Here is a 14,371-nt window from a genome sequence, read left to right on the forward strand (position 1 = left end):
GAATAAAAATAAAAGGAATAGCAGAGTTACCGGGTAACCATCGCGTCCTGACTGCCCCTGTGGTGGGGGAACAAGTGAGATAAAAGTCAGTCAATGCACCCGAAGCAGCACAACAACACACAGCAGCAGGCAGGAGATGGGGCCATAGGCTCCCCAGCTGACCCCAGGACTGAACTCTCTCCAGAGAAACCTCTCAGCACAATTTTCCTACCAGAAAGGTCACACCTATGGCATATTTAGCCCAGATTTTGATCTCCTGCTTCCCTTTAGCTACTTACCAAGGCTTTTGCCAACTCACACCCATTCCTGCTGCCTGTGCCCAGTCCCTATCACCCCTGAAGCCGCAGATGTGTGTGATGCATATCAGATCTCGGCTGTAAGCCCACCCCAGGACATGGGTACCAAGAGGGACAGGAACCCCTGGGTACCTGGAGAGGCCGGGGAGGCTGCAGGGAGACAGATCATCTGCCCAAGAGCAACCGCTGACCTTCAAACTCCTAACTCCAGCACCCGATTCAGTAAAGGTGAATCCGTCTAAAGGTTTCCCCATCTTAGATGCATTAATTTCCCCACAAAATGCAGCTCTCCCAGCTCACCTCTAAGCTTTGCTTTGGTTGTGCAATGAAGCGGCAAGAAAAGTTGATGTTACAGGGGAAAGACCTTCACTTAAGTTGCTAATAACACCTGCAAGATCAGCGCAATCAAACACAACCCATTCAGGGTATTTCACCTTTTCTGCTCTCCTCGAGGTGGGGTGGGGGGGTCCCAAAGGCGTTTACAGCTCGAGCTGCCGTTAAACATGCCGTGAGCTACAGCAGAGCCTGCTGCGAGCCAGACGTAAGGCAGATTCCCGGGAAGGAGCTGTTAAGTATTAGCTGGTACACAAGTAGGCAGTAAAGCGTGTGTCTGGTACAGCAATGTCATCTGCTACCATAAACATAGGTTATGTCAGCGTGCTGCGGATATACAGCCAGATTCATACATTTCTTACGGCATGAGATAGCTCTGGCAGCCCCCTTCGTACCACGTATAGGGGTTCTTCCTTTTGCTAAGTGTCCCTGCAGCTTTCAATGCCTCCTGCAGCCCTATTGATTCATCCAGAAACAACATTGACTTCAACAACCACCGATTTAACAAATTACAGTCTTAGGATAAAGTGTACAGTGAGATTTTTATGGAGATGTATGGCACTGGAGCACACACTGATAAATAGGAAACACTTGTAACTCCCAGCCCTCGCTCGCTGGTGAGTTCCCCAGCCAGCATGCTAATACATAAAGTGTTGGTTAATATCTGAGACTATAAATGTTTAATTACGGTCTGTGGTAAGCCTATCCTTCAATTGTAGAAATTTCCTACCCAGCATGTGATTTTAATACCCTCCGAAACAGAGGTTTTATAGCACATCTGAGCAGAATACCCCTTCCTCACAGACAGGACGATCAATCATCCAACAGCCACAAATCCTGTACCACAAATCCTAATAATTTCATATACACAACTAGCTTATGACAGCCAAAAAATAAAATACCAGAACAACTGCTACTAGGGAACAACAGAATTGAGGATACAGTTTTAGCAGAGTGCGATGCTGTACATAGAAGATGTAATCGATTCCTTATGGCCAAAATCAAGAAACAGAAGAAACTAATAGAGTTAAATACAGTACTGTTGAAATAAAATAATATTGTGGTTCTGTGGGTTCTAGGACTTTTATTATATATTATGTTTAAAGAAGTCTCTGGCAAATGCTACTTATGCTAAAAATGCAGGATTTTTTTTTTTTTTTAAACGAACTAAACCAGGAGAAGGGCAAAGGGAGCGAAAGAAAAAAAAAAAACGGTCTTGTTTGTGTTAAATCTCCCCTGTGCTCCGTTTGCAATTCAATAGTGCCGTGGGAACCAGGAAATGAAACCAACTAGAGACAAAGAAAAATTAATAGTGCACCATATGTTGCCTATGTCAAATCGCATACAATAAAAGTGAGCAGACAGCACACGTGAGGAAGCGTAACCCAGGCGGCTGCGTGTGGGCTGATAACAGCCTCTGAGCAGGAGCAGAGAGGAAATGGTTAAATAAATCCATTTTAAGCCAAAAGACTTGAATCAAGAGGAAAACATCCCTGAGAAGATGTATATGTGGAGTTTTAAATAGGTAGTATCCTCTTCATTTATCATTGAGCAAGAACGTTTCTTGCCATTGAGCAAGAATTTTTTTCATTTATTTATTTTTTAAAAACAAGTAGGCCAAATTGCATGAAATGGCAGAAGCCCTGCGCGGACAAGGTCTCGCACCCAAAGGGGCTCCCAGCCGCACTCGCCTGCGCTCAGCCTCAGCAGATGCTCCCCTCGGCCTCAGCATCTCACCCGTGACGAGACCCTGCTGCGGGGTTTGGCGAAGCCGGGGACCAGCCGTGCTGCGGCGTCGAGCTCCGGGCCAGGCAGGCGGGAACCCACCCCCCAACGGTGCTCCCGCAGCCGCTGCCCGAGTCACTAATAATTCAAAAACCCACGGAGTCACTTTTATTGTGTGGGTTGGAGAGGCTGTGTTGCAGTTTTTAGTTACAGACTATTTACGTGAAAATTAACTTATCGACATTTCCGAATGCAAGCTAACAGGAAAAATTAATTTGTTTGCAATTCTCAAGCCAGAGCCTTGGAGTTATTGCTAATGCTGGGCACAACTTTTAGAGTAAACGCATTCAGACTTCCTCTAAGAATGGTTAAGCCAAAGCGATTAAGTCTTACGTTTTCCTGATTTGCTCATTCAAAACTTAGCCAAATAATAATTTTGCTCAAACTCCTCTTCGGTCTTTACATCAAAAAAATGAACTTGAAATAGAAGCAAAAATTCAAAGGGTAAACACCATTAACTAAAGCCACAGGCGGCGCTGTTGATCTCAGGAGAACCAAAGCCACGGCACTGTGACAGCCCCCACGCTCCACGTGCATTTCCTTGTCACCCTTTGGCTTTTAAACAGATATAAAGAACTAGAAATTAATTAGCTCAGGAATAGTTAGCAAATTTATGTCTCCTGAAATGATCCCTTTTCAACCCAGTGAGGCTCTAAAGGAAGAGAATGACATGAAGAAACGTCTCTGTTAGTGCAACGATGGAGAAGGAAACACGTGGCTGCAAACAGCCTGCGCCTCTCCTCCTCCGGGGGAAGAAAGGTAGAAAACCAGAAGCACCTCATACCCGTAATTTCTTTTTTTAACAAACCCTCAGCAACTTGGAGGGCACAAATGAAATGCTGTCTTCTTGCTCCAAAACCAGCGGGAGACCCATCAGATTTGGACATGGTGGTGGCACAGCCAAAGGCACATCTGAACGTTTGGAAGGAGGAGCTGACACATTTTCAACTATTGCCCCTTCAAACGACAAATTCCCCATAAATTTTCTAGTTGCGTTGGTAGGAATGCTTGTTATTGTCCCCAAGACTTCAAAGAGAGAAGCAAGCAAGCTACAGCTTTCCCTCCAGCCCCCCTTGTGAGGCTACCAAACCCGTATTAAATGATGGAAACACAACAGATAAGAAAAGCAAGACAGAGTTTTAGAACTAAAAAAATCCACTAAAACGTTAAAATATTAGTACGGCAGTCTTTCTGCTAAATGGAAGCGGACTAAAGAACTCTTTAAAGGGAAACACTTTTTTACTGAATGTTTTCTGGGTTTAAAATTACTGGAAGTCCCTCAGGGCAGCAAGTTAAACATTTTAAAACTTTTGTTCCCCTTTCTATTTGTCTACAATCCTGAAAAAAAAAAAAAAATACAACAGCATCTGGTACCAATTTTGCTTCCAGACACACCTCTACCAAAAAATGCTGTGCTTTTGCAACAACACCAAAAGGCAGGGGAGGGGGGGAAGGGGAAGCCTTAACTTTGTTGATCCAACAGTAAAATCCACGATACTTACTGCAGGGCCTGGAAAACAAAAGAAAAACAAAGAAAAACAAAAGTCACTCACTTACAAAGAAAAAGTATAATCTGATAAAACAGCACGTAGCAGGAACCAAACTCAGAATGATTCAGTACTTTTCAGTTCAATTCTGATGCGATGACTTTTCCAGATACACTTGACACCATCCACACCCTCCTGTTACGGGACCACCTCACCCGTGCTGCTGGCACGGCAGCACTTACAGGATGTCGTAAAGCCACCCTTGTCCCACCCTTGCCCCAGCGTGACTCTGTTCCCTCTCCCCCCGTGAGACCCCAGGCACCAGGGCACATCGTGAGGCATTGCCCGCGTTCAGAGCCTGGGGCATCAACTGCAAGCACGGAGCATCACCAGCAAAAAGCAGACAGACCTAGCTGGATTTTCATGAGCAAAAAGTGCATTTTTCACCACAGAGTTTATTTTTCTTCACGTTGTGCAGGAGGAGCTGGAGAGGTACCGGCAAAAGCCAAAGGAGCAAGTGCAGTGTTGGAGGCACCTAGCAAGGATGTTGCTAGAGCTGCCGCAGGTCCCAAGCATCGCTGTCATTCGGTCCCCATTCCTCCCTGACCTCAAAAGATGTCACACAACTCCACAGTCCTGTGTCACCTCCATGCAGCCCCTGCTCCAGGGTTTTGCTGTGCTCAGAGCCTTAGATCCAGGGGAAAACCCATCGCATCTCCAATAGGCTTTGGGTACCAGTGCCGCAGTCTGAAGCTGTGATTAACGGCAGTAGGAAAAAAGTCCTCCTACATTCCCCTGGGCGCACGGGTCTCTGCCGCCTGCGACACCAATTTCTGCAGCTTTCCCACCACTCACCCAGGCTGGTGCTAGGCGGAGGTGAGCACTGAGCCCCTATAACCTAATGCAATCCACGTTTCACTCCCGTTCGCAGGGCAGCCTATAGCTCTCTGTTCGCGGCTGCTTCATGCTTCATTTCCTGCCTGATCAAAACCAGAAACTAATCACAATTAAAAAAAGAAAAAAATGTGGGAAAAATTAAAATGGAGGAAAAAAACCAAACAAACAGCTTGGTTCATCAGCTTTGAGTAACCTGGTCTAGCGGGAGGTGTCCCTTCCCGTGGCAGGGGGCTGGAACTGAATGATCTTTAAGGTCTCTTCTAACCTGAACTATTCAATGATTCTATGACCTTATATCATTCAATAATATAAAACAAGAAGCGTATTTCAAGCTAATACATTTTCAAGGTTTTAAAAATGTGCTTAAAAATTAAAACACTGAAAAGTCGAATAACAAAACCCAAGAAAAGCCTGAGAACGAGGACCGAAAGCCAACAATGACAGGCAGCGCCCGCCGCCAAGAATTAGCCCGTTAACCTGCGTTCGTCAGCTGTAACGCGGTCAGCTCCGTACACTGCTGCAGCCAGGCGCCCGGCCGGCCTGGAGGGGAGGAGACAACCTCCCAATCTCCCCTTCAGGCCCAGAAGCCTATTTTCTTTAGTGCTAAAATTCACACAGGCTCTTAGTTCGCTTTCCTTGGTTTAATTTCTTATGAATACAGAAGTCAATGGCTCTAAGCCAATTTATTAACTGAGAATCATAAACCTGATTTATTAACTCACTTACGCCAAGCTAGCCACAAAAGGCCTTTTGTAGAAAAGTCAAAACCAAGTCTCGACTAAGAAGCAGTCAGGAAATTATTTTAATATGGGATTCCAATCATATACCAATTATAATCTCCTTGGAATTTGTTGCCTTTTTCCTTTTCTCAGCTACTGTTTTCTCCCAACACACGCAGGCGAGCGCTCTTTGAAAAATGCTTTCCTCTCAAATATGGGAATCAAAGTTTGATGGGGGGGCCAGGATACGCCCCGTGGGATGCTCTCCATCCGCATCAGCGGAGTTACACTGGTCTTTAGCTGTGCTGCTGGCCAAATGGGGCCGGGTAAATCTTCATTAAGGCATAAAGTTAAACCTACGGAACTGATCTTTTCTCCTAAGAACAACGTAACTTTCTGGCTTGCTGAATGTGTTTTTTTTTTTAAAGCCTCGCCACAAGACGCTTGTTTCCTGTGGAAGCTAACAATAAATACGAAAGTTAATTGTGTGCCAAGGGGCTGCCCCCCACCCAGCCATCTCCTCAATGTGGGCACATTGCACAAGAGACACACTCTTTTCAGAGAGATCTACCAAAATTTACTGTTAATAATTTTGACTAGTGAGAATCAGTTTGAGAGTGCAAAAGGAAGACTGAAACCTGTTGGAAATTCTTATTATAACGAATGAAAGCTGGAAACAGCGTATTTAAACTCCATAACAAATTAACTTGGGGGCCTATTTCAGAAGGAAGAGGAGGAAGACAAAATAGCACACAAATGCACGGGTTTTGGTCTTGGGTTGATTTGCTATAGAGACCAGAAACCTGCCATGCTTTTCCATGATCTGCAGCATTCGTTACTGCTGGGAGTGAACACCTCGTACCCGAGGGCATGGAGATACTTGGAAACACCAAAAGGTTCCTTAAGAACATGAACCGTGGTGCTAGTGGGAGGTGAAAACAGAAACTCATTAAAAATAAGTGACCCAGATTTCCTGATCAACTAACATCAATGTTATTTTGTATATCCAGAGACCTAGCAGGTCATGATGGTATTGTCCCCAGCTGTACACAAGCATACGGGAAGTGACAGGTCACAGTCATTTATTTCCAAGTATTTTTGCAGCTTGGAAATTTTGGGAGAATCTACCATTTCTGATTAATCTAGAAATCATTTATCGTCTAAGCTTTCCTGCCGCCACAGGAGATCACACTGCCAGGCGGGGGAAACAAAGCCAGCCAGACCTTTCCAACAGCCCGGGAAGAGTCCGAGGGGACTTTGCTGCTACCCTCAATGGGCAAAGGACCCATCCCCAAGGTAGCACACACACATCTGTGGCCACCTGAAGATGTAAAAAAAAAAAAAAAAAAAAAGACAATTTAAAACCCATACATATACATACACAAAAATATCTATATAAATATACGTATGTGTATTTATACACACACAATATGTATACACATACACACACGGTTATTAGTCCAGGATGCTAAGTCATGGGCAATAAGGAAGGAGGACAACTGCTACAGTCTTAAGAAGTTGCTGAGGTCAGCTCTACATCAGCCTGAAAAAGAATACTTGTCACTGCTTGTTGTCACCTCAATAATTCCTATTCGTGCCTCAGCGCTGGTGCACATGGGGAATACGGTCTCCTAGCAGAGAGGCTCCTTATTGAGAGCAAAATTGGGACAGATTAGATTTTTCCTAAAGTTCAGTAGGAGCCAAAGCAGTCCTCGGGTACAAGTGTATATGCGTGCAACTCACCATGAGAAATACAGCAAGCAACGAGAATCCCCGAATAAATACAAAGTTCTGCATGATTCACCCACACGCATGCACACACGTGCTTACTGAATAACAACAACTGTATGTTTACACTTGTCCACACAATCACATGGCCAAGGAGTTTGAAAGGGTCTTAATGTGTAAAATATGGGGTTTAAGTACATGTGGGGCTGGGAGAGAAATAACATTTCCCTGCATAGAAATTGCTTTGCTTTTGTTCCTTAAAAAGAGCTTTAGATTCTTCCCTGTTCCAAATCAGGCCATTTCTGTAAACAGAATAGCTGTAAGAAAAAAAAAATAAAAATACTTTGAATCAAAACTTCGTTAGAAGTTGAAATTAAAGAAACAGTCGTAGCGTAATGTAAATTTGGAAACCAAACGTCACGGGGAGCGGGGCAGAAGACTTTCATCCCATTTCAACAATTTCAAAACATTTCCCCTACAAGTGTTTTTGAAATGGAAAAAATTTGTAAACAAAACTTTTACTGCCAGAAACAGCAATTTTGCCAAGTCAACATTTTCCAATAAAATAACACTTCATCAAAAGAAATGCCCTTCCAGGCCTACCTGTAAAGGCAATTTTGCACCTAAAATGGCCAACATTTATTCCCTTCTGCTGAAGCTGCGCACAGTTGATGCAACAAGGCGACACGCAGCGCCGCAGCAACCAGCTTTGGGTGTTTATGTCCAGAATCAGCTCTTGCTTCACACGAGGAGAGCAGAGACCTACTCGGAGACTTCCAAGACTTCACGTTTCAGGTGTATTTTCTCCTCCTTTTTCTTGTGGGATTTTGAGGTTCAGATCAGTTTTTGGACCAATCGTCAAGCCAGGAGAAGAAAGCAGCATGCCGTTTAGAGAGACATGAGCATCATCTCTCGCTATCTAGTTGTACAGAAGCTTTGAACCAATATTTAACCTGACTAAATTCCCAAATCCTGGATCCAATTCATCCATCCTTCAGGAACACCCCAGCATGGATCGATCTTTACAAAAATAAACGTAAATCCCCGGGAGGGCTGCGCGGCCGTACCCCATCCTGCTCACGTCGCACCAGCTGGCAGCAAGAGGGGAAGCAAAACCTCCCAGGTCTCCTGCTAAAATGCATGTTATTTCACAAACGCTCACTACAACAGTTGAACTGTGTCCTCAGTGGGACATATCACATTGAAAAAATAAGCTAACATGACATTAAACATGGTTTTGCCTTTGGCATAGAAAGGGAACTGTATCTGAGACGTGCAGGCTGGCTGTCAGGACCAACCACAACAACTAGGGCTGCAAAACCTTCCTTCCACCTCACACCCGGAGATGGCTGCAAATCCCACCTCAGGTTGTATTAAAATGCGTTTTTCTTTTTATACGCCATTTCCATGGGCAGGTGCACGTTGGTCTTCAAGGCTGCACTCGCTTTCCAGCTGCATAAGAAACCCCTGACACTCGTGTGCGGGAATGAGGAGGATGCGACTTGCATGTCGGTCCTGGCAGGATGGGATGGAGCTTGAGAGAGGCTGAAGTGGAAGTGGGTGCAGGCATGGCCACATTGGGAAGGACAACCTCCCCAGGGAGGCTGCTGGTGGGAATTTCCCGGCCTCAGGATAGCAACAGCAGAATAAATTTCTTTCTAAAAGTAACCTCCTCCACACTGGTAGCACTCAGGTGACTATCACTGCAGTGACTCCATCCCTGTGACTAGCTCCAGGACATGTGTGCTGTTCCCCATGGATGCAATGCCCACTGGGCCAGATGACAGCAGGAGCCGGGGCGGGGGGGGGGGGGGATAAAAAAAAAAGAGTAGGATGGAGCCATTTGACTTAATTACTTCTTGGGCTGACAGCAGCAGAAACACTCCGCAAATACCTGGTCTTCGTGTTTGAGGTCAGGGAAGAGATGACAGCAGGCACAACTATGCCACCACAGGAAGCTTGAGCTGCCGACGGAGACGGGAAGCACAAGGGAAGGCTGGGGTTTAGCGCAGCCCCCGCTGCCTCCCCAGGGCAGGGAAAAAAACTTGTTGCATTTACGCTTCTCTACAACAAAGTAAACTATATCAAGGCACCAGAGGCAGGGCCCCGGCGGGACCCACCGCCTGCCCTCAGCGGCTCTCCGGAGGAATCAGGAGGCAGCAATAATGGTTCACCCCCACGTTTTCGCAAGTGCTTTTTGAAGCACCTGCAGCCAGGCTTGCCCCACTTCCTTCCAAATAGTCTGAATAGTTAATTTTTTTCCTAGAAATGGTTTAAAATGAATCTTTTATGTTATTGTGGCTTTCTATAGTAGAGAGCGGTTGTCTCAGCATGCTTTCAGGATGATGAATTCTTAGTTTAGAGAAACAGAGCTGTTGAATTATTATTATTTTTAATTATACGAATCCATCATGGCAAAAGAAAAAAAAGTAAAATTCAGTCTTGGTTTAAATCAACAAGAAGAGGCGATTGAAAAGGAACAGAATGATCTCTTAGAAGTTTCTCTGCTTCTTTCTAAGAGATACATATTGAAAGTTTCAATATAAATCAGAAAAAGTTTTTCAACATGACCATTTCAACAATTGCCAGAAGAAAACATTCTCCTTGGCAGGGCTGAGACCAGCGCTGAGCCCTTCTGGCTCTACAGCAGCATTTGTCTGGAGGCTGTAAAGCTGTAACCACACAAGGTCCCTGGGGATGGACACTATCATACTACGCAAACAAAGTTTTATTCACATTTATCAGCTGTAGCAAAGGAACAAGGACCTGGTTTATGTGTGGTCAGGTTCTCAAACAAATATAGAAATATATATTCAAGCTATCTATGAAAATAAACATCTGGCAGCTCGGCCAAAACCAATATACAGAGGGATGTCTGCTCCCCACGTTTCTATCTGCAGTGCAGTGGAGCTGCATCAGATGGATTTAACTGGAGCGTCTGCTGCACTCTCCTCGATTTTACTCCACAATTGCAGAAAAGTTCAAAGAAGATCATAAGTTGTTATTAATGACTGATATTTTTTTTCTTTTTTATTTTATAATGCTTGGTTTTCTGCTGGCCCTGCATTGATTCCCTGGCAGCTTTCCACTTCGTCAGGGGGAAGCTCAGGTGGCACTTCCAGATGTGTCACAGCACAAGGGCAAGCATCACTTTTCAGAAGCTCTTGCATGAAACAGGGAGAAGGGAGCGAAGGGCAAGGGCATGCTCAAGCCCAGGGCTGCCTCCCAGATTTTTGTATGGGCTAAAGAGGCATCTTGGACAACATTTACATACATTTACATCTGCATATGAGAACCAAATTAATTGGCTGACCTCACCAGCCAACGGTTCAATTCATTGCTTGGTCGAATGCTATACTCTACTAAGGGCTTTAAGGAGTACAATAATATTTAAGAAACAATAGATTAAAAAAAAAAAAAAAAAAGACTCAAAGCTACCTGGTGGCTATTCCTACAGCCCAAGTGCTAGGAAAACGGGGTTTAATGAAGCCAGCTGGGGTCCATCACCACCCGCCATGAGTAATCCCTGATGCTTCAGAAGCAAAAATATCTCAGAAGACATATGATGCACCATGAAATATACCACTGATGGAAAAGAGTAGGGAAATGCCTGTCTGCCCTTCCACAGAGGTGAGTCCATAGCCAATCAGCACAAAACAACCGATTTTCTTTCCCCAGAGTTAAAAAAAAAAAAGTTTAAAATACTGGTGATCAGAAAGTTGCACTGCCCTTTTTGAAAACCCAGCTGCGTATCTGCTATAGCAATGGGCAGTAGAGTACAGCCTCCTTGCTGCACAAAAATCTACTTGGTCCCCATTCATTCTCTCAACACTCAAGAACCTAACAGTATAAAATTTCGTCTGCTGCTTTCCAACGTGTAGAGGCAATTGCAAACTCCACGTGGCTTTCTAGGTACATTCCTGTCTGTTTTCCTTAGAAAGAGCAATGCCCACCGCATCCCTCCAGCAGCACTTCAGACCTAACAGCAGAATGTAAACAGCACTTCTCCCCAGCTGAAAGGGGATCGGTGCTTTCCCATTTCACAAGACAGGAAAAAAAAACACAAACCAAACCATCCACCAGATACCAAAATGATAGAGGCATATAATTAAAGTAAACAATTAGCCCAAATAAAAATTCCCAGTGAGGCCAGTCTGAGGTTCCACCCAGTCCAAGGGCACACTGAGCGCTCAGGGGACATGCCCAAGGCTGGTGGCTGAGGTTTGATCATCCCTGACCCTAAAATGCAGGCACCATCCATCAAACGTGTGGGACCAGTGGGCAACGCATGGACACACCCACACGCAGGGAACAAGCCGGTGCCCACCTCCCATCTAGCACGGCTGCGGGTTTTCTTACATATTTTTGCTAATTTACAGTCCCACTGTGATGGGATAATAATGGGTCTGAATGCTAAAAGGGAGAAGTGGAAGGACTGATAAAACATGCAACATCAGGGGGTGTTCAGAGGGTTGTGGGATTTTTTTCTGGGAATTTTTTTGGTTGGGTTTTTGGTTTTGGTGGGGTTTTTTTTGTGTGTGTGTTTTTTTTTTTTCTTTTTTGAGTTTTGGTTTATTTTTTGGCTTTTATAAAATCCTTCACATCCAGCACATAGGGATGCAGGAAGCCCCCCATCCCACAGCCCACTAGGTGAAGGTGATCAGCCTTGTTATTGACAGGTTCCCATCCAACCCAATGACACCCGCGGGCGCCCAGCAACGTCCCTGGGGACAGGCGATGCTTACCGGGTTCTCCACGCCGGCCGGGCTTCCCCCGCCTCCCCGGAGGGCCTGCGGAAAGCAGAGAGCAGAGGGTTAGTGATGCCCTGTGGGCAGTGAGTTCAGGAGAGGACCCGCCACATGTCCTTCCCTTCTGATCCAGACCTCCTCCTGTCTTCCCCCCCTTTCCCAACCACTGAGAAAAATAGTAGGCTGCACATCTTAAATACCACTTTTTTCACAAAACATATCATTTTGGTGAAAAAGTTGAGGCCAGGCTCCTAGGCAAGCTGGGAAGCGGGTTTTGAAGTTATTGGTGTTGTCCACATAGTAGATGGAACCAGGTCTTAGACGCTCCAAAATTCTGAAAAAAGAAGTTTGCAGAGCGGCTGGCAGTCCTACACACTCCACACAGGCTGCATGTGGCTGTTACAGCCTTGCAAATCACAATATTTAAAGTAGTAAAACGAGGAACAGAAACCTTTTGTTACTAATCGTTATCTGAGTCAGAAAAAGTTTTTGTGAAGACCTAGACACCCTAGATCTGATCATACATTTACAATTTCAGACCCAGTTTCAGATATAAAACTTGCTTGTGTTCTTACCCTTCTGTGTAGCAATGGCTGAGTGATTGATAAAATAAAATAAATGACAAAATACCATTAAAATCAAGAAAAAAGGCACTTAAACAATATACACAGATGCCGAATGCTGCTCCAGCACACGTTGAGCATGCAGCTCCCCGACAAAGCCGTGATGTCGTGTCCTTCGTGTCGTTCGCTGACGTGCTGCAGCCCTTCAGCTGGAGCAAGGCTGCCCTGCCCAGGACCCGCCAGCATCCACGCTCCTGCAGCACGCACATGGCCAAGTGGGGACAAAAAACCTGCTTTTGTAGCCTCCTGCAGCAGGTCAGCTGGCTCCAGGGGAGCATTTGCTGGGTGACAGCAATGCTAACAACGAAAAGCAAAAGCTCACTTTATCTGTGAAACCACACTGCTCCCTCTCTTTTCTGCTACTATTTTTTTTTAGCTTTAAGGGAAAGGGTTGATAAACAATGATTATTAAATATTTCTGCCCTCCTATCAAGATTTCCTTCTGCATAAACATCCCCGTGCCCATACATGTAGTTGCGTCTCCAGCCATGGCCTGGAGTTTTTCCTCTTTAAAGTCAGGATAAACTGTTAAGAGCCAGGATAAACTGTCCAGCGCTCCCTCTCCCCAGCCCATCCGTACGTCCCCAGCAGACACCCCAGCCCTCGCAGGTGGCTATGGCAGGAGCTCCAAAAGCCTCCTGTGCTCCTCTCGCCATGGGGATGGCAACTTGCAGCCAGAAACTTGAGATGCCCTTGCAAGGGCTTGGTAGAAAATGTCTATTGGAGCTCCCAAAGCTACTTGCTTGCAAATTGCTATGGGGGAGAGGAAAAAAAAAAAAAAGAGAAAAAGAAAAGCATGTTTTCAGCCTCCTTAATTAATGAAAATAGGTAAATGATTATGCTGCATTACACCCAGGAGGAACACTCCCTTCCACCTTGAAGTCAAGCTGCTCCAGAGGGGAACCACGACTCTGATAAAGCACCTTTTCCAACATCAGAGACCAGATGTGACCAAACAATTAAAGCTAATCTACCTGTACCACTCTCTTGCCTAATTACGGTGGTCTGACCCCCGGGCTGCAGCCTCCCCAAGCTCCCACTGCCTCCCTGGGGCACGGGGGCTGCTTTAAACACCAGCCTGGCTTAATCCTTCTGTGTCTTGAGATGGACTCCTCCTGGATGCATTTAATCTAGGGCAACTCGGTAACGATTTTACTTTACCTCTTCTGCTAGCAGTGATGAGAAAGCCCAGGGTCTCTTAGGGAGGAGGAAATGTCTTAATGAAGCTGTACGAGAGGGAGGCCAAATTTTTAAACAAGTGACTAATGAGTTGGTAGCAATGCTTTTAGGCAATTTAGAGGGGGCATGATGTTGTAGGGCGAATGCACGGAGCTCCCACATAAAGCTCAGGTTGGAGCCTCTCAACTGAGAATGTGAGAAACCTGCGAGAAACCAAATATTTTGCTTAAAAAGAAATTTAAGTGATTTTTTTTTTTTTTTTTTTAAATTTAAAGGATTTCTTAATGCTTCATGCCAAAAGGGAAAAATTGACTATTGCCTACACTGCCACAGGTTGGTCGGAGAGGTGGTAGATGCCCCATCCCTGGAAACGTTCCAGGACAGGTTGGAGAGGGCTCTAAGCAGCCTGATCTAGTTGAAGGTGACCCTGCTTATTGTAGGAGGGTTGGACTAGGTGGCCTTCCAAGGTCCCTTCCAACCCAAACTGTTCTATGATCTTGTAATTCTTTCTGTACAGTCTTCAAAGAAATCTGGAAAATGATTGCAGCACATGGAATCACAAGTATAGCATGCTTG

The 14,371-nt window shown here is 45.2% G+C and overlaps 1 protein-coding gene across 1 annotated transcript in view; it reads right to left on the reverse strand.

The window, feature by feature from the left end:
* COL23A1 (collagen type XXIII alpha 1 chain) overlaps positions 1–14,371 on the reverse strand; it is a 195,573-nt gene that overhangs the window by 44,138 nt on the left and 137,064 nt on the right. The window contains exons 3-5 of the mRNA XM_074604048.1: positions 11,991–12,035; positions 3,882–3,924; position 3,633 (exon numbers count right to left, since the gene is read on the reverse strand). Coding sequence (XP_074460149.1) covers position 3,633; positions 3,882–3,924; positions 11,991–12,035 — 89 coding nt within the window. The remainder of the gene's footprint in view (positions 1–3,632; positions 3,634–3,881; positions 3,925–11,990; positions 12,036–14,371) is intronic.

Source organism: Larus michahellis, chromosome 11, assembly GCF_964199755.1.
Source record: "Larus michahellis chromosome 11, bLarMic1.1, whole genome shotgun sequence".
Lineage (NCBI taxonomy): Eukaryota > Metazoa > Chordata > Aves > Charadriiformes > Laridae > Larus > Larus michahellis.